Source organism: Thermobia domestica, chromosome 13, assembly GCF_964235325.1.
Source record: "Thermobia domestica chromosome 13, izTheDome1.hap1.1, whole genome shotgun sequence".
Taxonomy (NCBI): Eukaryota; Metazoa; Arthropoda; class Insecta; order Zygentoma; family Lepismatidae; genus Thermobia; species Thermobia domestica.
Window position 1 is genome coordinate 211,887,632 of NC_137466.1, and position 26,301 is coordinate 211,913,932.

Below are 26,301 nucleotides of genomic sequence, written 5' to 3' on the forward strand. Positions count from 1 at the left end.
GTGTTAACGCAGAGACCTGAAAAAAAATCTGATAAACACTACTCAGGGGACAATGTTTGTGCAAAATTTCAATCTTCTAGGTGTAAGGTAAGCCCGCCAAAAAATAATATACCTCACAATACCCCAGATTACCGTATAAAACAAGATCTCAGGTAAAAAATTCCTGAGACATTTCTATTTATCCTAAGATCATGGTTCGTGCATCATTCTGTTCAGAATAGAACTGCCTTTCAAACGGTACCGTTCACATGTCTCCATCATGTATCTAAGGCGTGAAAATTGCGATAAAAGGGGTTTTTTGGTTTAAAAAAATCCCCTTTTTAAAACACCTTTTTGCCCCTCTGGACCTCCCTGTGTTAACGCAGAGATCTGAAAAAATCTGTTAAATACTACTCGGTGGATTGAATGTTTGTGCAAAATTTCAATCATATAGGTTCAAAAGTAAACCCGCCAAAACATAACAAAAATAGTCCTAACAAAAAAAAAATATATTTTTAAAGTTATGACATCATCATCTCCTATGTCTCGACACAGAAAGGCGTGAAACCATATGTAACGTGTTCTACAATGCCTCTATACTTGAGAAAGAAAAAAGAACCGAAGTAAAAAGCTTTATTGGTTCTTTTTAATTGAATAATGAAGACACTACTTTAGTACCTAAAACAGGTACTAAAACTCCAAAGGGTTAAATCATTTTTTTTTTTTTTTTTTTTTTTTTTTTTTAAACGGAATAAGCACATTGTACTGAGTTAAGTGATAGTTTGAGTTTGGGTACATTATATGTAGTTCTCCAATTATGGGGCGTACAAGAATTTTTTGATTCAATGAAATATGTAAGATCTTTTAGATTAGGGGCAACAAAATTTTTGAACGGCCTGTAAATCAAGTTTTCGTATTTTTTGCGGAATGAGCACATCATACTGTAGTTCTGCAATTATAAGACCTACAAGAATTTTTTTTGCCTGAAATATATTAGATCTTTTGATCCAATATATATACATATATATTTAAAAAAGTGTACAATCGCAGAACCCTCTTTATGAGCACTAGGCCAAGGTTCAATAAAGTGTTTTGAGGCCAAGGTTCAATAAAGGGAAGGAACAAGAGTGCTGTGAGGTTCAATCGGAAATACAGTTTTTTGAGGTTGAGGTTCAGTAAGAGGAAGAAACAAGAGTGCTGTGAAGTTCAGTGAGAAATATCAAAACTGTTTTGAAGTTGAGTGTCAATAAAGTGGAGAGGTCAAGATTATGGATGTAGAGGCTCAATAAGATTTTAAAAAATGTTGCGAAGTTTAGGTTCATTTATGAGGGAGGACTAAGAATATTTTAAGATAGAGGTTCAGTAAAAAGGAAAGGGCAACTGTTTTGATGAGGTTGATGGTAAAGTTGAAGAGCAAATTGATATGTAATGTAAGGTTGCAAGAATTTGAGATCATAGAAATACTGTTTAGTTAAGTATCCAGACGATCTGTTAGAGTGGGGTGCTAATGGATGGCTTAAGGTTTAAGTAACTCACTCACTCTGTGACCTATGGAACCTGAAGGTTCAATGCCGTGTTCACAAAAGCTGTCCATTGATTTCTATCCTTAGCCAACTGGATCCAGTTGCTACTTTGTAATCCTATTTCTGCGTGATCCACCTTAATGTTGTCCTCCCATGTACACCTAAAAAAATGAAATGAAATCTTTGAGTTTTACGTCCCACGGTTATGCCGGTTAGGCTAAAGGAGACGGTGATTATGAGAAATGAATGAAATGGTGGAATGAAGAAAGTGGGAGGAAACGGGAGAACCCCGAGAAAACCCACGCACACGGTGTTTGTCCACTACAAAGTTCACTTGGCGGGAGCAGGGTTTGAACCCGGGACACATGTACACCTAAGTCTTCCAAATGATCGTTTTCCGATTGGACTTCCAGTTAAAATTTTGAAAGCGTTCCTACTTTTTTCCATTCTGGATACTTAACTAAACAGTATTTGGAAGACTTAGGTGTACATGGGAGGACAACATTAAGGTGGATCACGCAGAAATAGAATTACAAAGTTGCAACTGGATCCAGTTGGCTAAGGATAGAAATCAATGGACAGCTTTTGTGAACACGGCATTGAACCTTCAGGTTCCACAGGTCATAGAGTGAGTTAGTTAGTTAAACCTTAAGCCATCCATTAGCACCCCACTCTAACAGATCGTCTGGATACTTAACTAAACAGTATTTCTAATTGAAGGGGGGGGGGGTGCTAATGGATGGCTTAAAGTTTAACTAACTAACTCACTCTATGACCTATGGAACCTGAAGGTTCAATGCCGTGTTCACAAAAGCTGTCCATTGATTTCTATCCTTAGCCAACTGGATCCAGTTGCTACTTTGTAATCCTATTTCTGCGTGATCCACCTTAATGTTGTCCTCCCATGTACACCTAAGTCTTCCAAATGATCGTTTTCTGATTGGACTTCCAGTTAAAACTTTGAAAGCGTTCCTACTTTTTTCCATCCTGGCTACATGCCCTGCCCACCTGAGCCTCCTAGATTTGATACCATAACAGTGTTTGGTAAATGGTATAAATTATGCAGTTCCTCGTTATGAAGTTTCCGCCATTCCCCATTCTCGTTCCTCTTGGGCCCGAATATTTGTCTCAGGATCTTGTTCTCAAATACCTTCAGTCTATGTTCTTCCCTCAGAGTGAGCGACCATCTTTCGCAACCATACAGTACAACAGACATGATTATCGTTTTGTATTTTAAGGTTCAAATTCCTCGACAGGATTCACGTCGACAAATAATTCTGAACTCCATAATAACAGGTAATAGCTTAAGATTTATAGAAATTAACTCTGAGAACATTTGTTAAAGTACTGTTTTGTTGTTGGCTTCATAAGATTGAGTAATTTGAAGCATTAGCATTTTATGTGTAATATTATTAAACTTAACCCTTTGCCCTTCAAGTGCGGATATATCCTCATGCTCTTAAATTCAAAATAACGCACATAGCTATTTAAGAATATGGATTGACGCATGTTTATAATAATTTGTATAGTACTCTTTTATTTACTCAAGAAAAATGTTTAAAAATAGTTATAATGCTAGATAAGTAAGTTAGATAAGTACTTTATTATGTAAACATGAATATTTATAATATTAAGCAGGTCAAAGAACTGTGAATTCATCGAATTAATGTATAATCAATTTTTAACATAGATTTAAGGTTATAATATATTCATAAAATGCCTGCTGGAAGTGAGCAAAGTTTCTACGAGCTAGCACACAATTACAAAAGTGTTTAGAAAAGTCTTCTGCGTAAGTTTCTCAGAGCAGTAAACAATACGTTTTCCTGTTAACAAAATAGTGCAAGAATAAATTCTGAAAGGTAAGTTGGATTGTGAGTGAGTTTCCTAATCTGCTGAGAAGGTGTCAGGAAACATTGAAACAGCTCTGTTAACAACTAACTGACTCCATGACGTACGGAACCCGGAAGTTCAATTCACATTAAATATTGCAGTACATTAAATATTAAACGCAATAAATAAAAGGGTACCTATCCATATATTAAAATGCTAGGTTTATGTGTTTGTGTCCAAAGAAAAGTTTATGTTTATCTCCAATCCTTTCGACAATGTGATCTCAAAAACCACAAGTGCTAGAAACGTGCGGTTTTCAGTGGTCGATTCCAAATTGTATGTGCACTGTCCAGTGCTAATTGAATATTTAAGAAACATAGCCGTTATTTATTTATTGTATTTTTTAGCGGTATACTAGAAGTGTTGAAATTTTAAAAAAGTAAAGCATCATCTCCTACGAGTTATACATCCCAACGCCACATAGTTGTATACATGGGTTTTATATTTCTCAGACGTTTCTTTCATGAAATGGTAATGAAAAACGTAGGATAACCATTTCTCCAGTCTAAGAGTAATCTTTATTGTTTGGAGTGTTTTAGTCAATGAACACCATGTATCACTGACATTATAATTAATTGTGTATGTAATGTATTCGTTTATTTCATATTACATGCAAGAAGAAAGAAAACACTGGTCATACATGAGTTAGAAAATCTAACTGGAAGTAGACTCAGTCTTGCAAACGGTGCGAGATATTGGTCTTGCAAACAGTGCGAGATATTGAAAAAATAATCTAAAAAATCTCCCCTTTATGGTACCCTTTTCCGATTTTTATCAAGATGTCTTTCACTTGTGTCTGTAAAGAGACATGCACAGATGTTGTGAGGAATGACAAGGAGATTCATGTTCATATGTGAATAATGCGCTGTATAGAGAACGCAGGTAAAGCTAGTATAAATTATTAACACAAATAGTATTGCAATATATTCTTCACGGTGTATTTTAATATCTATGTATTTATTTCGTTCCGTTCTGTGTATTTATTTTGTTTCGTTAAAAAGTATTAATAAATAATATAGTTAAAGCATTTTAAGTAAACCAATGCTCTCAGCGACCGTGAAGACATTAGTGAATATGTTATCTTTGACTTTAGCTGAAGATATAAATTTGATAAGCAAAGGGTTTATACTCCTTTAATAAGTGTGCATTTTGATGTTATGTTGACGATCTAAACAATTAAAATCGTAGCTGTGGTAGTATATATCATTCTGTACTTATTTTTAATTTCAGAGACCAGACTTGAAGATAGTTCTTATGAGTGCAACTATAAATTCTGACAGATTTTCAGCCTATTTCGGGAATTGCCCCGTCGTCAACATTCCTGGAGAAACATATCCAGTGAAAGAATACTATTTGGAGGACGTTCTTAATATGACAAAGTAAGTGTTATTAGTATTATTACGTGGGGTATGAGCTAACAGGAACGTTTAGTTCCCATAAGCTGTATATTACGTAACCTTAAAATTTATTTAATTCTATTAAAATAATATTGAGGTGAATCCTATAAGGATGCAGAAGGGTTCCTCGCCGATGGACCTATGGAAGTGCTACGTACCTTCTTTCTATGTGCATCATTAGTGAATGGGAAAAGGATAAGCAACGCATTGTAAAACGACTGAGTTACTGTACTTAAGTAGTTGTCCCTCAGAACAGTGTTGCTAGATTTTGCAGGAGATGATCTGGTTTTTGTACGTTTTACTGATCTACTGCGAAAGAAAATAAAAAGTAAAGTCTCCTGCTTTTCCTTACTTCGAGAAGTTAAAGAAATATATTATTATTAATATTAAACTTTATTTTTGCCTTACATAAAAAGAGGAAATTTCTCTGTTATAATACACAAGGCTCTCTAGAGCATATAGTTATAGAGCTTTATTGTGTATAGTATGAATACAAGAATACAACTTGTATTACCCTAAGTAATGTCATAAAGACATTCAGTTCAAAAGAACTGTAAGTAATACCGGGAAATATGAGTTTGTACCGCAATCCCAGAGAAATCAAACAATTTGTTAAAAATAACAATAACAATAGTTTTATTTCAATTAGCGTCTGTGGCTGCCTGATTTTTGTTAGTAACTGAGAGAAACATATACATGGCCAACTAAGGCAATATCTGAACAGTCGAGCCCAACCGAAAATGCTCGATAATATCTCGGATAATGTTAGTATTTAAACAGGCGAGCCCACGGCTCAGAAATATATATATATGGTACTTAATTTCTTCCCAGCAAAAGTACGCGAAGTAGAATGCTCACCACTTCAGAAATTACTTTTATATTCTGTTAAATAGCGATTTACCAAGTTAAAAGTCTAGATATATTATTAGTACCCAGTATTTTTACTAGTATTTTAGAAGATTTAAATATATGCATTGACATACGTATAATTCAAGAGGTTCATTAACTGGCTAAATGTAATTGCATCCCGTACCCTACTCATCGAACTCAGAACGTTACCAGTGTTGGTTTAATAGTAACAAAATAGCCTCAAATTAATCTTTCAATTAAAAACTTTCTATTTACGTGTTATCACTTATTCTGGGACGAGTATTCACTAATCATTAACGGGATTGAACCTAGGACTCTTTAACATGCAAACACAAGACGTACCCAGTCTCCTCTTGCACTCGATGTATAACCATGAATTTTAATTTCTCAATAATGAATAGTACTAGTTTTTAAACAAAGTCTTTTAGTGGATTAAACAACCAATATAGACAAGCTGAAAGGTATTTTCCCACTGCATAATAATAGCTTTGAAATATAGAGCAAACATTTACGAACTAACGTTGGTGTCGACTTCCAGTTAAACTCTTTTTTTTTTTTTTTTTTTTTTTTTTTAACTCTTTTGTGTTATATTCCTTTTTATTTTAACAACCACAAAACCAGGAGTTTTGAGTCGTGAAATAAACGTTAATAGTATTATAATGAAACTGTATTAGTAACTACAATATTACATTTTTGTTTATGTTTCTTTCTTAAACCTTTTTTAAACAAGAATAGTATGTTACGAACGTTCATTTTAACTCAAAACCCTGATTCCGTAGTTTCCCATGTAATTACCTGTTTTACACTGCAACGAGGCATTCGTTGCAGCCAGGCAGGTAGAAGGCAGCTTACGTTATCGCGCGAAGCACGCACGAGTCCTTTAAGGGGCGTGGCTACCTACGAACACTGATACAACTGCCACGTAACAGCTGGTGGTTCAGAATACACCACTATCATAGCCTCAGTGCTCGAAGCGAACGGAGATTAAAGTATGCTAGATTTCTCTCTCCTTTTTTTTTTTTTTTAATATATATATATATATATATGTAAGGAATCAATAAATTTCGCTACAAACTGTAGCCAACTTTTCATATTCATGATGGTTTGAGATGAGGCTAGGGGAAAAATAGCCTTCAATGCGACGTTTCAGGAGCTCTGCTTCAAAATCTATTAGTACTCGCTTGATGTTTAAACAGTGCATTATAAAATAAATCAATTTTAATAAAATTCATTGTATGAATGTCTAAAATATTATTTGAGACTGATGTATGGATATTTAGATAGGCTTAGCCTTGCAGTCTCAATGGACCTTACGTCCTTTCGCATATCTTTTATTTGTATCAGCATAACCTGATTTCATAGATACAAACTTCTTGCCTTAACTTTTAAGCCCGTTGGAACATCGATACATTTGGAAGCAATAGTTTTCACTAACAACACATTTCCAACAACTTGAGCTCCTAAAGGAAGTGTTTTTCGCCTTCAAAGTAAATCTCTTGGATTCGGATTTAAAAAAGAAAGAAAAAAAATATAATCTTAAAATTGTATTAATTTATGTCTGCGTAATTTTACATCGCTTGTCAGTCTTGAGGTCCTGTTCCGTTATTTTAAAAATTGCGATGTGTATTGGAATTGCAATATTATACACGATGTAGCAATGCAGTTTGTGAAATTAGGATCATTCTCTTCATAAGCGAGTTCGTTCTTTCAATAGGTAAGGTCAGCTCATGCTATCAGTAGTAACATATGTGTACGTAATACGATTTTTTTTATTATTTATAATTAAAACGTGATTTTTTTGATTATATTGTAAGCATTTTATTTTCGTGTTGAAATGTGTAAGATAATATATTTAAATTATTTTTAAGCAAGTAGCTACATAGTCATAAGCATTGTTTTAAGCGTCCTTTTAAAGGAATTAACATGCTATTATTTCTTTTTGGTGAGAATCTCTACGTATTTGTTAAAATATTCTATATTGTGTTGTTGTTATTTTATTCTTATTTATTATAAAGAATTAAACTTGCACTTACGTCATATTGTTAAACAATTATAATCTTATTTTACTTCATTTGTAGATTTCAGTATTTCATGTAATTAATAAGTCTGTATGTTCTAAAGATGCTAGCTAATAGGGTTAAGCTTTTAGGGACAGCTGTAAGTCTTTCTTCAGAAGCGGAAAAATATGGACGCCTTAAAGAACTCCCCATATTGTTGTTGATTATTAAATGACTTATTGGATATATTAAACTCAGATGGCGGTTATAAAACACACCAGTCCATGTGTTGTTTATATAACACACCCATCATGAGCAGAAAGATCGGCTGTGCGTTTATATGCCACTCTCGTTTCGAAAGGGTTAATATATTTTCATGTAATTCCTGACAGTTCAGCGTGCAGCTATTCCTGTTATTTCATCTTTGTTTCGTTTTGCGCCTTCAAGTACTAAAATAATAATAATAAAAAATGTTTAATGTAATTAACTCTTAGAATTAATAGGGTTTTTTGGTGAAAATTGGGTAGTTTTGCTTAAAAAAGTGTAACTTTGTCCATAATGGTAGTAGTGTGATGATTTATACCTCGTTGGATTTGTCAAAGACCACGCTTTCATATTCCGTAACATAGAGACTCATATGAGGTCTCTGAGGAAAGCAGTGTTGCCAAAAGTAGTGAAAAATCACCTATCGTTAGGAAAAACATACATAAAACAAATGGCTGGCAACACTGCGATTACTTATTTCACAGCTTGGTAACACTGAAAATAGAAGATAAACATCGCTGTATCGTAAAACGAGTGCTAACTAACCGAAAGTCCTCATGTACTTTTCTGCTTTGATCTGCGTAAAAGCCTGTGTGTAAGAAATGAATTTTTTTGGATAAATTCGTATAGTGGCAACACTGCGCAGAATACTGAAATAGAAGTGCCAAAAAAAAATCTACACATTGCCAGAAGCCTATTTGATAAGAAGAAAGCATCGAAACGTTCGTCCTGTCGTTACAACCTCTGCAATAAATTCGAGGGTTCATGTACTCATTTTGCATACATATTAATTCTAACGGTTAAGAGAATGATGAGTTTTTCTTTCTTTTTTCAAAGCGTTCGTCTCGATGGCCAAGAATATCGTTTGCGACGTGACAGATCCAATTTGGAGGAATATAGGTTTTATCAAGATGTCCTCTCGCCGTACATAAGGTTTGTAGTTTGTGTAATTATGTGTGTGTAATGCTATTGGATGTCAGTAAATAAGTGTCTTGTATAAGAAGTGAAAGTAATTATATGATAATATTTTTCTTTTAATTTATTTGTTTGATACTCATTTCCTTCTGATTATTAGGTGTACATTTTGATTAGCGCTCACGTAAAATGCATCCATATTCATAATTCATAACCCCCCAAGTTGAGCCACATAGATATGTTAACCTAATGAAGTTGAAATCAGATGTCATAAAAATACTCATTTTTGCAGAAAACTGATGGCCTCCGTCTTGATTTCTAATGTTTATTTGCAACAATAAAGACTTGTACTCTTTACTTATTTTAAGCAAGCAGGTTTTAATTATCGCCTTAAGCAAAACTGTCCGTTGCTGAGGAGGAAAAGACTTCGTTGTTGCTTTAGAGACGGGGATTGTTTGCTGCTATTTTTACATTTACTAATTTTACAGTTCATTGAGGACAGTACCCATGAACATTTGTTGGTACTAGAAAGTTGCTTGGTGAAGTTTCTATACATACATGCATCAAACCCCTGGACTAACCAATGTGCTATTGCCTTCGACAACCGTGTACAGGAATAAAATATAAATAGGCCTACATCCATTTGAGGTGGCACTATGAGGGAGGTGACTGCAATACTAACCCAGGAATACTAAATCAGAGACAAACCACAATGAACATTCGTAACATATTACAAAAAATATTGCTTTATATAAGAGGTGATCAACTGAAACCCGTTCAGTGGTCATAATTCATGAAATAAATTTTATTTCGAGTGTAAACTTATACACTATCTAGAGGCGTCTATGGTTAGCGTGCAGTAAAAATATTTTTCAGAAGAAGTCAACATGAGCGTTGAGACACTTGTCTTACTGGGTCACAAACTTACAAATGCCGTCCATATAAAATTTGGGCGGCTGACTATCAAACCAATCACGCACAGTATCCTGAACCTCAGCGTCAGACTGAAATCTCTAACCTTTCAATGCCTTCTTTAGAAGCTCAAAGATGTGAGAATCACAAGATGAAAGGTCAGGGCTGTAAGGCGGGTGTCGCAACATTTCCCACTTGAACCGTTGAAACAAATTCTGCACTTGGTTTGCAAAGTGTGCACGCGCGTTGTCATGCAACACAAATACTCCAGCGGTCAATAAACCAGGCCTTTTGTTTTTGATGGCTCTCCGTAACTGTGTCAAGATCTGACAGTAGCGTGCGGTGTTGTTCGACTGTCCTGGTTCCTTGGAGTCGAGCAATAATGGTCCATGGCAATCAAAGAACACAGACACCATAACTCTCCCCGCAGACGGTTGCATCTTTGAACTTTTTGGGACGTGAAGATGGGGGGGGGGGGGTTCCGCTGCATACTCGGAAGACTTTGGACTCGGTTCAAGATGATAGCACCAAGTTTCATCCTCAGCAACAATGCGCAGCAAGAAGTCGTTACCTTCCAAATGGTAACGTGACAAATGTTTTCAATGGCGCAACCCTACGATCCAACTTTTGGTCTTCTGTCAACACCCTGGGGATCCACTGCGCGCACACTTTATGATACCCCAGATCTTTCACAATTTTCTGAGCAGTACCATAACTCATGTTTAACCCGTTCGCTATGGATTGAATACTAATGCATCTATCCACAGCTATAGCCGCATTCACCTTTTCACGCGTGTCTTCTGTGGCAACAACATGGGCTTAACCAGGACGGGGATAATCAGTTCACGCCCCTTCCGAAACATTCTGGCCCAGTCCACCACTGTTGTTGTAGAGACGCATGCATCACCATACACGTCTTTCATACGCTGGAACACTTCAGTTGGTTGACAACCTTCGACACTCAGAAACTGGATGACGGCACGCTAGTCCTGTTTGGACGGATTGCGGATCTTGAACGCCATCTTTCACTCGGTATACCTGCAAAAAATTACAGCGGAATTAAGCAAATAAATTGGAACTTTGTACGAATGCGCATATCATTATTTTATTTCCCATTTTAGAATTTAGGAAATCTATGAAAAGTGAAGTCGTATAGTAGTTTGTGTGAACATCCATACTTTTTGTTTCCGGCAGACGTAGTTAGAGGAAACCAACAACCGAACACTGACTATTTTCTAAATAAGATTCTAAATCTAATACCTTTATCTGCCATGAGAAGAAATAGTCCTAAAAACACATAACCAACTCCATGACGTAAGAAACTAGAACATTTATCATTGCAGAAACAAAGCTTCCCCATGGGAATATATCCTGTGCTAAGTCAATCTATTTTAGAGGTTCTGGCTAAAAAAACAAAATAAATAAAAAAAAAATAAAAAGTAGCCGTGGCCAATTATCCAAAAACACGAATTTACATAAATTAGCTACACAGCAAGCACTACTATTAAACCTAATCCCAAAAGTAGAAGCTCTATAAATATTTATTAAAATTACTTGTCATAAAAGATTTATTTAAATAATTTCTCGTGACATTTGACAATGTTGTCCACTGGACACTGCTCTTCGATTTCAGCCGTGGAAAAATTATGAAACACAAAAACGAATTGGCGTTACTACTTTTTGAAAAAATGGCTAATTTTAATCAACAGTTTATAATGTAATAGTAATTAAACAACAAAATATTAAAATAATGTGACGGAGCCAAGTGTCCGAATGATAAGTGTGAGAATTTAGAAGTGCACAATAGCCAATCTAAACCGGAAAGAATGTCAAGAATCAAACCCAGAATAGACAGTTCTGATTAACTGAAGATTATTCTCTGTATATCCTGTAAGAAATCGGGTCAAGGAGGTGAAAACCCAGGCTGGACGAAACGAATGTCAGATTACATGAAGATGTAGCTATACCCGAGAAGATCGACGGATGAATGAAATGAAATCTTTAAGTCCCATGGTTATGCTGGCGAGGCTAAAGGAGATGGTGATGATGAGAAACCTTTACGGATAAATGAGAATGTTCGTAGCTTGAAGACATTTCCTTAAACTATCTCCTACTTTACTCTAGTTTTCCTCTTTCAAACTACATTTTTATTTGAAGTTACCGGGAATCGAACCTTGGTCTCCGGCGCAACAGTCGCGCACGTCCGTCATATAGCTACGAGACAGCTGTGAATTACTGACTTCATTTAGAGTGGATCTGATGTACCTTTGTGATGTTTACCCTATAGGATGGTGGTGCAAGTAGAGTAAGCATTGCATAGATAGTCATTGATCGAATATTTCACCCGAGCGTTAACGACGAAACAAGTTATCACTAAAGTAATAGCTTCTTTCACCGCTAACCACACATAGGCAAAAATTCAAACAACAACTTTAAACTTACAAATAGAATAAAACTTCAGCATCATTTCGACTGGAAAAGAACATAAAATAATAAGAATTTGTTTATATCAATATATTCCACCATGCTCACCAAAATGAACGAACATGAGGTGACAATTCTGGGTCAGAATAACGCCAATGGTACGCATAAAACAGTGATTATATTTGGTGCTAAGCCCGATACTTACATCTCTTCAAATGACATGGACAAATTATAACAATAGAAAATGTGGATGTCTTCTGATTACAAAAGTACAAATGGATATGCACTACTTTATATTTTGTACGAATTATTTTCAGCAGAGAGTGTAAAATGCTTGTCTTCTCTTGAAGTCTTGGCGCCCAATGCCAGCTACGTCACGCAGTTTCCTCTTTGTCCCCGCTGTTCACGTGAATCCAACCTACCAAAGTGACGTAAGCACTGGTAGAACAGTGATTGGCTGCTGCCGATGGCCAAGACCGTCGGCTGCTTCGTCTGCCTCGTTGCTGATATATCCGTTGCAAGAACGTACAAAGATTACTTACTATGCGTGAAAAAGTAGCAGCTTTTAAAATGAAATGATTAAATTGTCTGAGCTGGGCACACCAAAAAAAAGCACAAATAAGTTTATTACACTTTCACAATGACTGTAATACGTATAGCAGACAGAAAATGCAGGTGGTTTACAGGCGCCTGTGAAACATGCATAAACAGGCATATTTTTACAGGCGCCTGTACATGCGCCTGAAAATGAAACACTTTTAATCACATGAGACAGGTGTCGATTTGTTTCAAGATCATTGCATGTTCATTTCACGGAAATAGGTAGTTTTTTGATTGCAACCTTGCAACGAGAAAAACGCGTGTAAACAACATGTAGAGAGTGGAAGGACATGTACGTAACCGGCATATTCCATGTAGTTGACATATACGTTACCTCATAAGGATCTGACGACAGCTGCTTTTCATTTGATAAAAATGTAATTGACATGTTAAATACATGTGAAATACAGATGTTAGCGAATTAGTGGACGTGTGAGCGGAATATACGTGTAAAGTACATCGCATTAAGTGTACATAAAATTTGCATGTCACAGGTGTTAGGCACGCATAAACATGTACGTTCCATGTATATATACGGCAGAAGAGACATGTAGGTAACATGTACATGGAAGCCACATGTAACATGCAGTTTGCCTGTTCATGAATTGGATATGTATTGTATAGATCACATGCATGTTAAACGCTGATCACATGTACATGTAATATATATGAGACCTGCGTGTTACAGGTGAATTACTTCTACCTGTGACATATGTGGTAAATGTATGTTACAGGTGGATTACTAGAATGTAGGCTGCATACTTTAAGGAGTTGAATGGAGTATTTGATCCATCTAATCCAAGGGTCTGCGCACGCCTCTGTATATATATGTCAGCACCTTGCATATATGCATGTCAAAGTGGAGACTTGATGTCTGGATATTGCATGCTCCCTACGCCTGTAACGTGAATGTTCACTCTAATCAGCCTTGTCCATCGCATTTACTTGTTTAAGCTATTTACTCACTACACGCATCTGTTTAATCCATTTATTGACAGTCATGATCATTGCATAGTCCCATTCCATCTGTACCTTGCCTGTACACTGCAAGTAGGTGAGTTCACAGTTCGCATTATACAGGCAATGTGTTCCAATTCTATTCTAATGTACTATATATGTGTCAGGACCTTGCATATGTGCATGACAAACTGGAGACTTGGTGCCTGAATATTATATGTTTCCTACACCTGTAACATTAATGATTCACTCCAATCAACCTTGTTCATTGCATGCACATGTTTAACCCATTTATTGGCAATCATGATCATTGCATTTTCCATTTACCTGCACTTTGCATATAGGTGGGTTCACACTTCATGTGTACACGGAGATAATGCAGGCAATATGTTCACTTGTAATCCCATGTATTATACATGTGTTAGGACCTTGCATAGCGAATGTCGAATTGGAGACTTGTGCCTGAATATTGCATGTCTCCTATGCCTATAACGTGAATATTTAGCTCCAATCTACCTTATTCACCACACGTATCTGTTTAATCCATTTATTGGCAATCATGATCATTGCATGTTCCCGTTCACCTGTACATTGCCTGTACAGTGCACGTACGGGAGTTACACACTTCGCATGTACACGAAAATGATAAGTGTAAAATAACATATTGTATCTGCATCATGCGTTTTCCATGCTATACGCTAATACATGGTATTTACATGTAATGTGAATGTCACACATGTATATTACATGTTGATAAACAGGCACCTTCCTTGTACTTTTCATTCTTACTGTATTGCGAATGTTATCAGCAGTCCATTCAAGGTACTTTACATGCACATATTCCCTCCATTTACTTGCATGTGAGTAACTACGTGTACATTGCATGCTCTAATTTTAATGAACAGGCTCTGTACGACGCGTGTTTCCGTGCAAAATTTCCAACAGAAGTTTAACTTTTTCGACATTCATATCACTTGAAGACAATGTGCCTGTAATCTTTTCTTTACAAGTGTTTTCGCCGAAACAGGTGCCTGTATAATGCCTGTCAAAATCTGACAGGCTTTTACAGGCAGTTCCATGTACAAAACAATGCATGTTTCCTCAAAAATTTTCATAATAGACACTTATGAACACATTTTTTCTTTCTTTCTTTGAAGAAAACGTGGTTGAAGTCTGATTTTTAAACGAACCACATGATTGCTTGTCCATCCGCAATGTTTAGGACTCTTATATTTCTAGACTGAAAAAACCAGGATACTTGATAAAAATGTACAGTATATTCAGTTATACTGTTGATTCTTGCTAAAGTATGAGTTAATTATACAGGGTGAGGCATAAGTCGGTTAACACCCCTGCAGCACACGAACGGCTTCGCGTTCCCACTTGGTTCATGGTATATGTTGTTCGGGTGGGTAATGGACCATATTGCATGACATGGTTGCCATAGCGGCCATCTTGGAAGCCGCCATCTTGGATCTCACTGTGGATTTTTAAATGGGAAGGGGACATGTGGGGTATCATTTGACACGCAATAACTTCTTAACCAATAATGGTAGGTGAAAATGGACTGCACCACTATTTCCCTGAAATCGAGATCGTGTCAATTGATACCTCACATGGCCCCCTTCCCATTTAAAAATCCAAAGTTGGATTCAAGATGTCGGCTTCCAAGATGACCGCCAGGGCAACCATGTTGTGCAATGTAGTTCATTACCCGAACAACGTACAGCATGAACCAAGTGTAAACGCCAAGCCGTTCGTGTGCTACAGGGATGTTAACCGACTTATGTCTTACCCTGTATAATACCTAGTCAATACTAATCAAAAGTGAGTGACAGACAGTTGATTATTCGTATCAATTGAATATCGATTACTAATCTTTAAATATTGCGAACATTTCCTGGAAGGACAAATGCTGTAAATCCGATACTGTTCTGGCTAGTGTTGTGAAGGCCTTTATAAAAAAAAAAAAAAAAAAAAAAAAAAAAAAAAAAAAAAAAAAAAAAAACGAAAATATTAGGTTAAAAAAAAGTTTTTTCCCCAAGCCTGGAAGAAAACAGAAAGTTTGGAAAAATTTTAAATTTTTCGAATATTTTACTATATTATGCTTTTACAATTAAAATTATTTTATATTTACTAGTTTACAGTTAAGATCATTAAGTACTTAATGTTTCTTGTATTAGAATAGGGAAATATATATATATATATATATATATATATATATATATATATATATATATATATATATATATATATAGGGTGGGCCATTTTAATTAACCCACGGAAATATCTGAAAAATGATAAAACATAGAAGAAATGTTTCAAGTACACGTTATATATTGCTAAGGGGGAAACCCAATTCCGTCAAAAATACCCCTCCCCGCCCCCCCTAAATGGGGGTCATGGGGGGTTACTTTGAAATGTCAAATGGGAACATGGGTCGAGTAATACCTCGTTCGAAAGGTCTTGGAAAACTAAGTAACGCTGTACCAAAAGATGTTCCATATTGTGCACCGGTTTCAAAATGGCCGCCATAATATGGTTCGGAAACTCCAGTACCCGTAGTGTGAAAACCATGGAAGGTAAATGAATGGAACAAAATTGAAATACGTAAATATCATAGGGCATATCGAACGGTGTGGTCCCTGTGATCCCAGTGGCCTCCCTAAAGGGGTCTTGGGGGCTAACTTCAAAATTTCAAATAGTAACATGAGTCGAGTGGATTAATCTGGCAAAATCTAACATATTGCAGGAGAAAACGATTGATGTGAAATGGCAGTGTTCTCAAAAGGCCGCCGAAACATAGTATCCGTGTCAGAGAAAAGGTTTAGTACCCGTAGTATGAAAGCGATTGGAGATAAATCAACAAAAGAAAAACTAGAGTAGCTAACTGACGTAAGGCACATCGAGAGGTGTTGTCGGGGTGACTCCAAGGGCCAATTGAAAGGTATCCGGGGCCAACTTGAAAATTTCAAATAGCAGCTTGAAGCGAGTAACATCACGTTACATAGACAAATTAATATCAAACAGCTTCTGTAAGAAAATTTTCGACATGAGACACCGTTTTCAAAATGATCGCAAAGACATGGTGACTGTGTCTAAGAAAACGTCAAGTGCCCATAGTATGAATACGGTTAGACATAAATGAAAATAACGAAAATTAAATAGGAAAACCACGGAGGCGTTCCAAGGCTCGAGAATAATACAACAGAGATAAAAATATTAGAGTAAAATTGCCATAATGTATAGAGAGAAATCCAAGTCCTGCAAAATAATCTCTCCCTGCGCTCTGTATGTGAGTGGAGTGGAAAGTAAAGTGAAAGTTCAAACGAGAACTCTACTTTAATTCGTAAATTAAGGCTAACCTTACAAATAGGTATGGTGGTTGAAACATTTGTTTGTAAGGATGACGCTGTAGTGGCTAAAAAAAGAGAAACTATGCAATGCGTGCTGGTTATTCAGAAAGCATTTCGGGGATATATGTACACACCGTTTCGTTCCTCAAGCTCACAATATGACATGAATGCTAATAGTTAATCAAAGTGTAACTGTGGCCATCCGCGTTAACTTAGTGCACCAATTCTCTATGCATGAAGTCTGCCTTCCAAACAGCATTGGGTAGGTCAAGCGTACGCCCGAACCGTTGTCCGGTCGGACATTGAAATTTTGAAGTTAGTCCACAAGACCCCTTCAGGGAGGCCACTGGGATCACAGGGATTGCACCATTCGATATGCCCTATGATATTTACGTATTTCAATTTTGTTCCATTCATTTACCTTCCATGGTTTTCATACTACGGGTACTGGAGTTTCCGAACCATATCATGGCGGCCATTTTGAAACCGGTGCACAATATGAAACATCTTTTGGTACAGCGTTACTTAGTTTTCCAAGACCTTTCGAACGAGGTATTACTCGACCCATGTTCCCATTTGACATTTCAAAGTTACCCCCCATTACCCCCATTTAGGGGGGGCGGGGAGGGGTACTTTTGGCGGAATTGGTTTTCCCCCTCAGCAATATATAACGTGTACTTCAAAAATTTTTTCTATGTTTTATCATTTTTCAGATATTTCCGTGGATTAATTAAAATGGCCCACCCTGTATATATATAATTAGTTCATACAAGTAACTAAAAGTGTTACAGTACATATCCGACAGTAACAAAATGAAAACCGTTTATTTTGGTTGATGACGTTGAAGTTGCTTTAGCAATATGCGTTACATTTTCTACAAAATATTTCGTTATTATTACAGATAATTTGTCTCGCTAGAGAACAGGTATTTGTTTTCATACAGGATTTTGTACATAAAGTTTATATAAAAGTCTATATTAGAATATTAAGTAATAGTAATTATATGTTCTAATGCATGAGTATTAGTTAAATTTGCCTACTGCTCTGTCTCTCTTTTAAGAAGTAATTTGGTTAAAATTAACAAAACTTCACCAGATCAAAGAACATATTAAGAACATAACTTTCATTCAAGAGCCGTATTTCTTGCAACAGAAACGCTTCATGATGGTAGACTTGTATGTAACTGTGAAAGTTCTGTTATTAATGTGCATCAACGAATACACGACTAAAAACCACAAATGAGTGAAAACTATTAATTTTCAAGAGTAACTGCAACAGTTTATTATTATTATTATTATTATTATTATTATTATTATTATTATTATTATTATTTTTATTTTTATTTTATTTATTTTTTTTTTAATTCGCAATATTGGAAAATTTAACGCGTTGGAAAATTAAACGGTTCCATTACTAGTGAATAAGGCAGTTTTACTGATGCAGATTTCTTGTACCTGTTTCAAAATCACGTTTCCAAATTTTCTACCATTTTAGGAGGTTGGAAATGACAGGAAAATATAACAGGGAAGTGATAAGATCGTTAAGATGCCAAGGTGCTGATCGTCTTTCATTGAAGCTGGTGAAAGAGTTGATTAAACATATCTGCCTTCGTGAGGGAGAAGGGGCAATTCTTGTGTTCCTGCCAGGATGGGGCGATATCGCAGAATTATATGAAATGCTTATTGATGTTGAGATGTTCCAAGATGGTAAGCGTTAGTGCGTCGTAAAATATGGTGTTTCATTATTCTTGTTACTGCGTGTTTCTGTTTTTTTTTTTTTTTTTTTTTTTTTTTTTTTTTTTTTTTTTTTTTTGACATATTCATCTGATCCTTTGAATTGTTTCAGACTGGATATAAGACATTAAAGGTAGCATATGATAATGATAACCGTAATTTTTTAGTTGGTGGTCCACATAGTGTAGTAGGAAGCTGTTGTTCCCTGTACACGGAATGCATATCCTTAGTTTGACTTGTTTAAAATGGTTAAGACATGAAAGAAAAATTCGGAATGTTCGGTTAACCTTCTGGTGTCATACTTACGTATTACTTGTTTCTTACAAATTTCGTACGCTTCCGTATTGTTTCTTACAAATTTAGTACACTTATGTATTGTTTCTTACAAATTTCGTACACGTATGTATTACTTGTTTCTTACAAATTGCGTACACTTATGTATTACTTGTTTCTTACAAATTTCGTACACTTACGTATTAATTGTCTCTTACAAATTTCCTACACTTATGTATTAATTGTTTCTTACAAATTTCCTACACTTATGTATTACTTATTTCTTACAAATTTCGTACACTTAATGTATTACTTGTTTCCACTGGCGCAAATCCCGGGGGGATGAGGGGGACACGGCCTCTGCAATCTTAGAACTGGGGGGACTATCTCCCCAATAATCCGATTTAAAATGTGTTTTTGGAAAGAAATGTGATGATTTGTGTCCAATTGCCACAAAGGAAACTGAGGTGAAATTTGTCCCCCCAGAATAAGCCTCAAATGTGCTCGCCTCCCAATGTTGAGGACAACTGTGCTCCCCTGATCCTCCACAGCATTGTTTTTCAATTTCATAAATATTTTGAACATCACTACATATATATATATATATATATATATATATATATATATATATATATATATATATATATATATATATATATATATATATATATATACAGGGTGTAACGTAAATGCATGGCCAAAAGTGACGAGGTGATTGTGGACATCCAAATAAGTAAAAATATAAACATGAGTCCGATGTCGCTTCGTTTCCGAGATACAAGCTGTTGAAATGACGTGTCCCTCCAATGGCTTACTATGGGAAAGGGAATGGAAATGTTCAATATTACAGAAATAATACAATCAAGTTGAATTATGCCTGTACAAATAGATTCACACTAACATAGCGAATGAAACTAATCAACATTTGAGCTTATTGGATTGTCAGTGTTGCCAACCTGGTACAAAGTGTTATGTTTTCAAATAGCACTAGATGTCCACACGTTAGCATATGATTGCTGACATCAAAATGTTCCTAAACATGGGACAGATTCTATTTCGTTTTTGAAACACAAAGCATCCAAGATGAAGTTAATTAACACCGCACAATAGGAAACAACGGTATCGGTTTATTAGGTTGGCAACACTGACAACCCAATAACATCAAATGTTGATTAGTTCATTTTCTATGTTGGTGTAAATGTATTTGCATGGATATAATTCCACTTGATTGTATTATTCCTGTAATATTGAACATTTCCATTCCCTTTCCCATATTAGGCCATTGGAGGGACTCGACATTTGAACACCCTGTATCTCGGAAACGAAGAAGTATAGAACCCATGTTTATAGGAACATTTTTACTTATTTGGATGTCCGCAATCACCTCATCACTTTTGGCCATGCATTTATGTTAAACCCTATATAGGATTATGGGAATGGTCTTACCCGTTCCCCCCAGTGTTGAAGACAGATTTGCGTCGCTGCTTGTTTCTTACAAATTTCGTATACTTATACTTGTTTCTTACAAATTTCTTACATTTATGTATTGTTTCTTACAAACTTCGTACACTTAAGTATTACTTGTTTCTTACAAATTTGGTACATTTATGTATTGTTTCTTACAAATTCCGTACACTTATGTAGTACTTGTTTCTTATAAGTTTCGCACACTTAAGTATTACTTGTTTCTTTCAAATTTCGTACACTTATGTATTACTTGTTTGTTACAAATTTGGTACATTTATGTATTACTTGTTTCTTACAAATTTCGTACACTTGTGTATTAATTGTTTCTTGCAAATTTCGAACAATTGAAACCAGTCCCGTGCTACATTTAATTTTAAACATTTCTAATTTCTGTTTCAAATGTTTGTTATTTGTGTCATTGTTGTTCCAGTTTTATATGTATAATTATAGCGGACGGATGTAAAGAGGTATGTAGAAGGAAATGGGGAGAAGAAGGAGTAAAGGACGGAAGAAGTATTGTTCTGTATCTCGGAGCCGGTTTTAAATTGAACTTACTTTATTAAATATATTGTGCCTGGAAGAATTTTCCAGAGCCAGATTCCATATTTTAGCATATATTGAACACTTGCATAATATTAAATACAGGTTTTACAAAGTTAGAGAAGATCTCGGAAATTAAAATGAGTCAAGGAAGTCAGGGAAATGCTTTAAGGATATGCCGAAAATCAGGGAAATGTTTAAAAAATATGCCGAAGATCAGGGAAATGCTTCAAAATATGCCGAAACTCAGAGTAATTGTTATATTTACAGAATAATCGAAATTTTTTGTAGCTGCCCACAGAAGATACGAAGAATAATTCAAAGAATCAAGAAGATTCAAAAAGAAGGTTATAAGGAAACAGCTGAAAAATGAAAATTATCTTTAGAACGAAAAAAAGCTTAAAGAGCGCCAATAAGATGTTAGAAACTTCAAGCTTTGAAAGAAAAAAGAACAAAGAAAAATTCATCTGTAACAGAAAAATAGGTTTGTTGATTGTAAATAATCAAAGAGATAGGTCAAATTGAGCTTGAATTTGAGTTTGGCATTTAGCTTCCCGTTCAGCAGCGAGAGCATATGAGACATTGACTTAAAGCTTAACATGGAATCCGAACCACTCAAGCTTCCACTTGGATCATAGGCCAAATCATGATGCATGTTTACTTGTTTATGTTTATAAATATATTCAGAATGGGAAGATATTAAATTATCGTTAATGTACAATTATTGTTTCGTACTAGATTTTATTATGTTCCAGATAAAAGAAGTTTGATTTATAATAAGTATTTATAGTTATATATACCTGTATATATATATATATATATATATATATATATATATATATATATATATATATATATATATATATATATATATATATAAAGCAAGCTTATATTGTATTTAAAAGTAAAGGAAAGTGTTAAACGGCTATGGAGATAGTGGAAATCGATTAAGGAACTTATTGTTTTTAGAAAATCTAACCATAAATAATAGTATTTGTAGAGTTTCGGGCCAAGAAAAATTTACTTACCCAGTCATGGAAATCAGAGAAAGTCGGGTTTGTGTAGTTTCGTGTCAGGGAAAATTTACTTACCTAGTTATGGAAATTCGGGGAAAGTCGGGTTTGTAGAGTTTTGGGTCAGGGAAAGTTTACTTACCTGATCATGGAACTTCAGGGAAAGTCGGGTTTGTGGAGTTACGAGTTGGAAAAATTACCTACTTAGTCATGGAAATTCAGGAGAAGTCGGGTTTGTAGAGTTTCAGGTGAGGGAAAATTTACTTATGTAGGCGTGGAAATTCAGAGAAAGTCGGGCTTGTGGAGTTTCAGGACAGGGAAAAATTACTTAGTCATGGAAATTCAGGGAAAGTCAGGTTTGTGCAGTTTCGCGTCAGAAAAAATTTATTTTCCTGTCATGGAAATCAGAGAAAGTCGGGTCTGTGTACTTTCGTGTCAGGGAAAATTTACTTACCTAGTCATTTAAATTCGGGAAAAGTCGAATTTGTAGAGTTCCGGGTCAGGGAAAGTTTACTTACCTGGTCATGGAAATTCAAGGAAAGTCGGGTTTGTGGAGTTTCGGGTGAGGGAAAATTTATTTATCTAGGCGTGGAAATTCAGGGAAAACTGGGCTTGCGGAGTTTCAGGACAGGGAAAAATTACTTAGTCATGAAAATTCAGGGAAAGTTAGATGTGTGGAGTTTCGAGTCAGGGAAAATTTACCTACCCGGTCATGGAAATTCAGGAAAAGTTGGGTTTGTGAAATTTCGGGTCAAGGAAAATTTACTTATCCAATCATGGAAATTCACGGAAGGGCGGGGTTGTGGAGTTTCGGGTCAGGGAAAATTTACCTACCCGGTCATGAAAATTCAGGAAAGTTGGATTTGTGGTGTTTCAGATGAGAGAATATTTACTTACCCAGTCATGGAAATTCAGGGAAGATCGGGTTTGTTGAGTTTCGGGACAGGAAAAATTTACTTACCCAGTCATGGAACTTCAGGCAAAGTCGGGTTTGTGGAGTTTCAGATCAGGGAAAATTTACTTACCCAGTCAGAAATTCAGGGAAAGCCGGGCAATTTAGTACCAGAGTTTCAGTGTAAATCCTGAAATGTAGCAACACTGTCACCTACCGTATTTTTAATAGTTTCCTTTTTATGGTGTAACGTGAAAATAGTAGCTTTCCTATTCAATTCTCGATGTGCGAAATCTTGACATTTTCTCTAGGTTTTAAGTCAAGATACCTAATGTATGAGGTTTTGCTGATAGTTTCACTTCTTAATTTAATGATAGTAATTATGGGTCGTGAAAAGGGGGTAACCTGCTCTGACTCCTTTCAGTATTTTAATTCAATTTTAAACTTGGGTAAAATTGCCCATTTGAGAGTTATTACAAATTACAAACCGTAGCATTCCGTTTTTGTTTTTTTTCTACAAATAAAATGTTATTTTTGGTATTATCGTATCACTTTTCTTAAATGAATTACCGTATTACTATTTATTTTTCAGGTGATAGGTATGCAATTTTCCAGCTACATTCCATGATCGCGATAGAAGAACAACAGGAGGTTTTCAAGAAATTGGATGGTATGTGTGCTTTCTCATTTTCAAATTATACAGAAAAATGTCTTTTAATGCTATTCTACTGAGTGATAGATAAGTCAGTCCCTACATTTCAATGTTCATAACTTGTTTATTAATATACTACTAACGGTGTACTGTTTCAATGTGATCTAACATCTTTTTCAGTAGATGCAGACAACTCACATGCAAACCGCCTCTTCTTAGAAAATCATCTCGCACTAAAATTTTCTTCTTTAGAAAGTGTTATCACGGTGTATATATATATATATATATATATATATATATATATATAATATTGCCACCTCCAAGTTCGTCCCCAAATTGCTAATCACCATTCTTCGTTTAATTCAAACATCCCGAGAACCGAACTTGCGTCCACAGAGTAAAACAGGCTCATTTAGCATCTGTGTGCACCCAGGAGGAATAGCATAGTTGAATAAACAGAAAATAAATAAAACGAGCCCCCAAAGTATCTCTCTCTAAACAATGTACTGAGATTGGTTTAGATGCAACGGATTTAAACAAAGTTTCAAAACACACCAAAAACAATAAAAAAGTTCGGCGACTTAATTCGCATCCCCCTTCACACAGCCCTCTTGCTATGTGGAACAGTTTACAGACCAACAATCTCCATAGCCCCCAGACTCTCTTCCTCTTAAAAAAGATTCGTGGTCTGAAAATATGACAGAATTTTCGGGAACCACAACTATATTTTTGCATCCCACCGATACAGCCGTCTTGCTGCACCGTGTTGCTCTCTAGCCACCACTTCGACCGAGAGAAAAAGAAAAAATTCCAGAGAAAGATTTCGTCCCTTGGACAGAACCCTTTAAACAGCCGAGCTGGAATCCTCCCTCACGTATGATTCTCCTGCTCTTATATAGGAGTTACAGCCAACGGTCACAGCCAGACGCTTGGTTTAAAAATAAACGTTTCGTTTTAAATTAACGAAAAAAATAAATAAATAAATAAAAAGTAGGATTAGCTTTCGTTCTTGGCTCCCCCCTAAGTGAGCTGTTAAAAAAAATCCTGTTTCGGAAAGAAGGGAAACTGCTCTTAGTTAACAATTAAGCTACATAAATCAAAATTATACTAAAGACAAGAATAAATATAGATTATATGTACTGTAATAATAATTTACGCGGCCGGGATTTCTTTCTAAATCTATATTAACTACCAAGACATAAGATTTACAAGAATAATAACCAAATAATAATTACAAATATTCCTAGCAGCTCCCTAAGAGGGGAATGCAATATACGTATAACAGGGTGACTAAAGTCTTGAAAAACCGAGAAAGTCAAGGAATTTGGTAAAAGTGAGATTTTAACACTTGAAATAAAAATTTTAAAGCGATTTCAGGTGTGTTTGAGTGCTTGATTTTTAATTGGCAACTTCATACTTAGAAATTTAACGAAACTTTCCATAAACGATGTGTAACAAACGTATGTTCTGTAGCTGTACGCATCATCGTTTCTTGTCGCTTGTGCAATGAAATATCATATTTGTAAATCATTTACAAAATGCAGTTGGATCAACAATCTAATGAGAAATTCATTTTCGACGCACGCATGACTTCTACCGTTTCTCTTTTTCGTTCCTACTAGTTTTCGATTTTACCGAAGTTTCCTGTTCTGCGTTTTATTATAATGTAATCTAATTCGCAAAGAGATTTATTTCGAAAGTGCTTGTGAGTTTAGAAAAATAGCTGATAAAATTCTACATCAGCGTATGCATTGGGTCAATACTCATTGGCTAAACGGACTAATTTCATAGTACTCTTGATGTTAAAGTATAAAATACTTAACCAGAAATTCCATACAATAAAACAACAAGAAAGAACAAATACCATGACAAGCAACTATAGGTATTAGGACAAGAAAATTAAGAGTATCACTAATAACGATAGGAACGAATTTCTTTAAAAACAAAACGTGGAATTGTGGCTGTGGCATCCATTATCATTGAAGATACAAGGTAACCAAAAAAGTTCTTACCGTTTTTGACATCCCATTAATCATGCGCTCACTGAAAGGAAACAAAATGACGCACCCTCCTGAAAAGTGTTGAGGAGAAATGGAGGTACCGAAGCAGCTTGTTCGCGTGTGTTTGGTGTATGACTTGAAAATAGGTTAGCTGACGCATCAAGCCGCCGCATATACCAGGCATTTGGGGAGAATACCGTGAATGAACGCATCGCCAGGCATTGGTCCACAAATACCGTTCGGGAGATGTGAGCTTTTAGGATAAATCGCGCAGTGGACGACCACATGTGCTAGATAATGACACCGTGAAAGCAGACACTGAGGAGGACGGTAATCTAACATGTGATGAACTTGCAGAAAGGTTCCATATTGTTTCCGCTGAAATAGTCAGACTCCATTTGCATGGGATAGGAAAGTTGTACAAGTTAAGCAAGTGGGTACCCCAAGCATTGTCCTAATTTTGTACTAAGCTGTTTGGTATTTCACGATCTATCAAAGAAGTTATCACTCGCCCTATGTTGCCATTTGAAAATTCCACGTACACCCCTCCGTCCAAAATGGGGGGAGGGCGGGGGAACCTCGTGTTTAACCCATATTTTGGGCCGTCTGTATTGTACATTGACTCTTAACACTTTTCTTATTTGATG

At 35.7% G+C, this 26,301-nt stretch overlaps 1 protein-coding gene across 1 annotated transcript in view; it reads left to right on the plus strand.

The window, feature by feature from the left end:
• LOC145667964 (uncharacterized) overlaps positions 1-26,301 on the plus strand; it is a 223,975-nt gene that overhangs the window by 158,487 nt on the left and 39,187 nt on the right. Inside the window, exons 19-22 of the mRNA XM_081735388.1 lie at positions 4,623-4,771; positions 8,758-8,853; positions 18,579-18,790; positions 23,595-23,672. Coding sequence (XP_081591514.1) covers positions 4,623-4,771; positions 8,758-8,853; positions 18,579-18,790; positions 23,595-23,672 — 535 coding nt within the window. The remainder of the gene's footprint in view (positions 1-4,622; positions 4,772-8,757; positions 8,854-18,578; positions 18,791-23,594; positions 23,673-26,301) is intronic.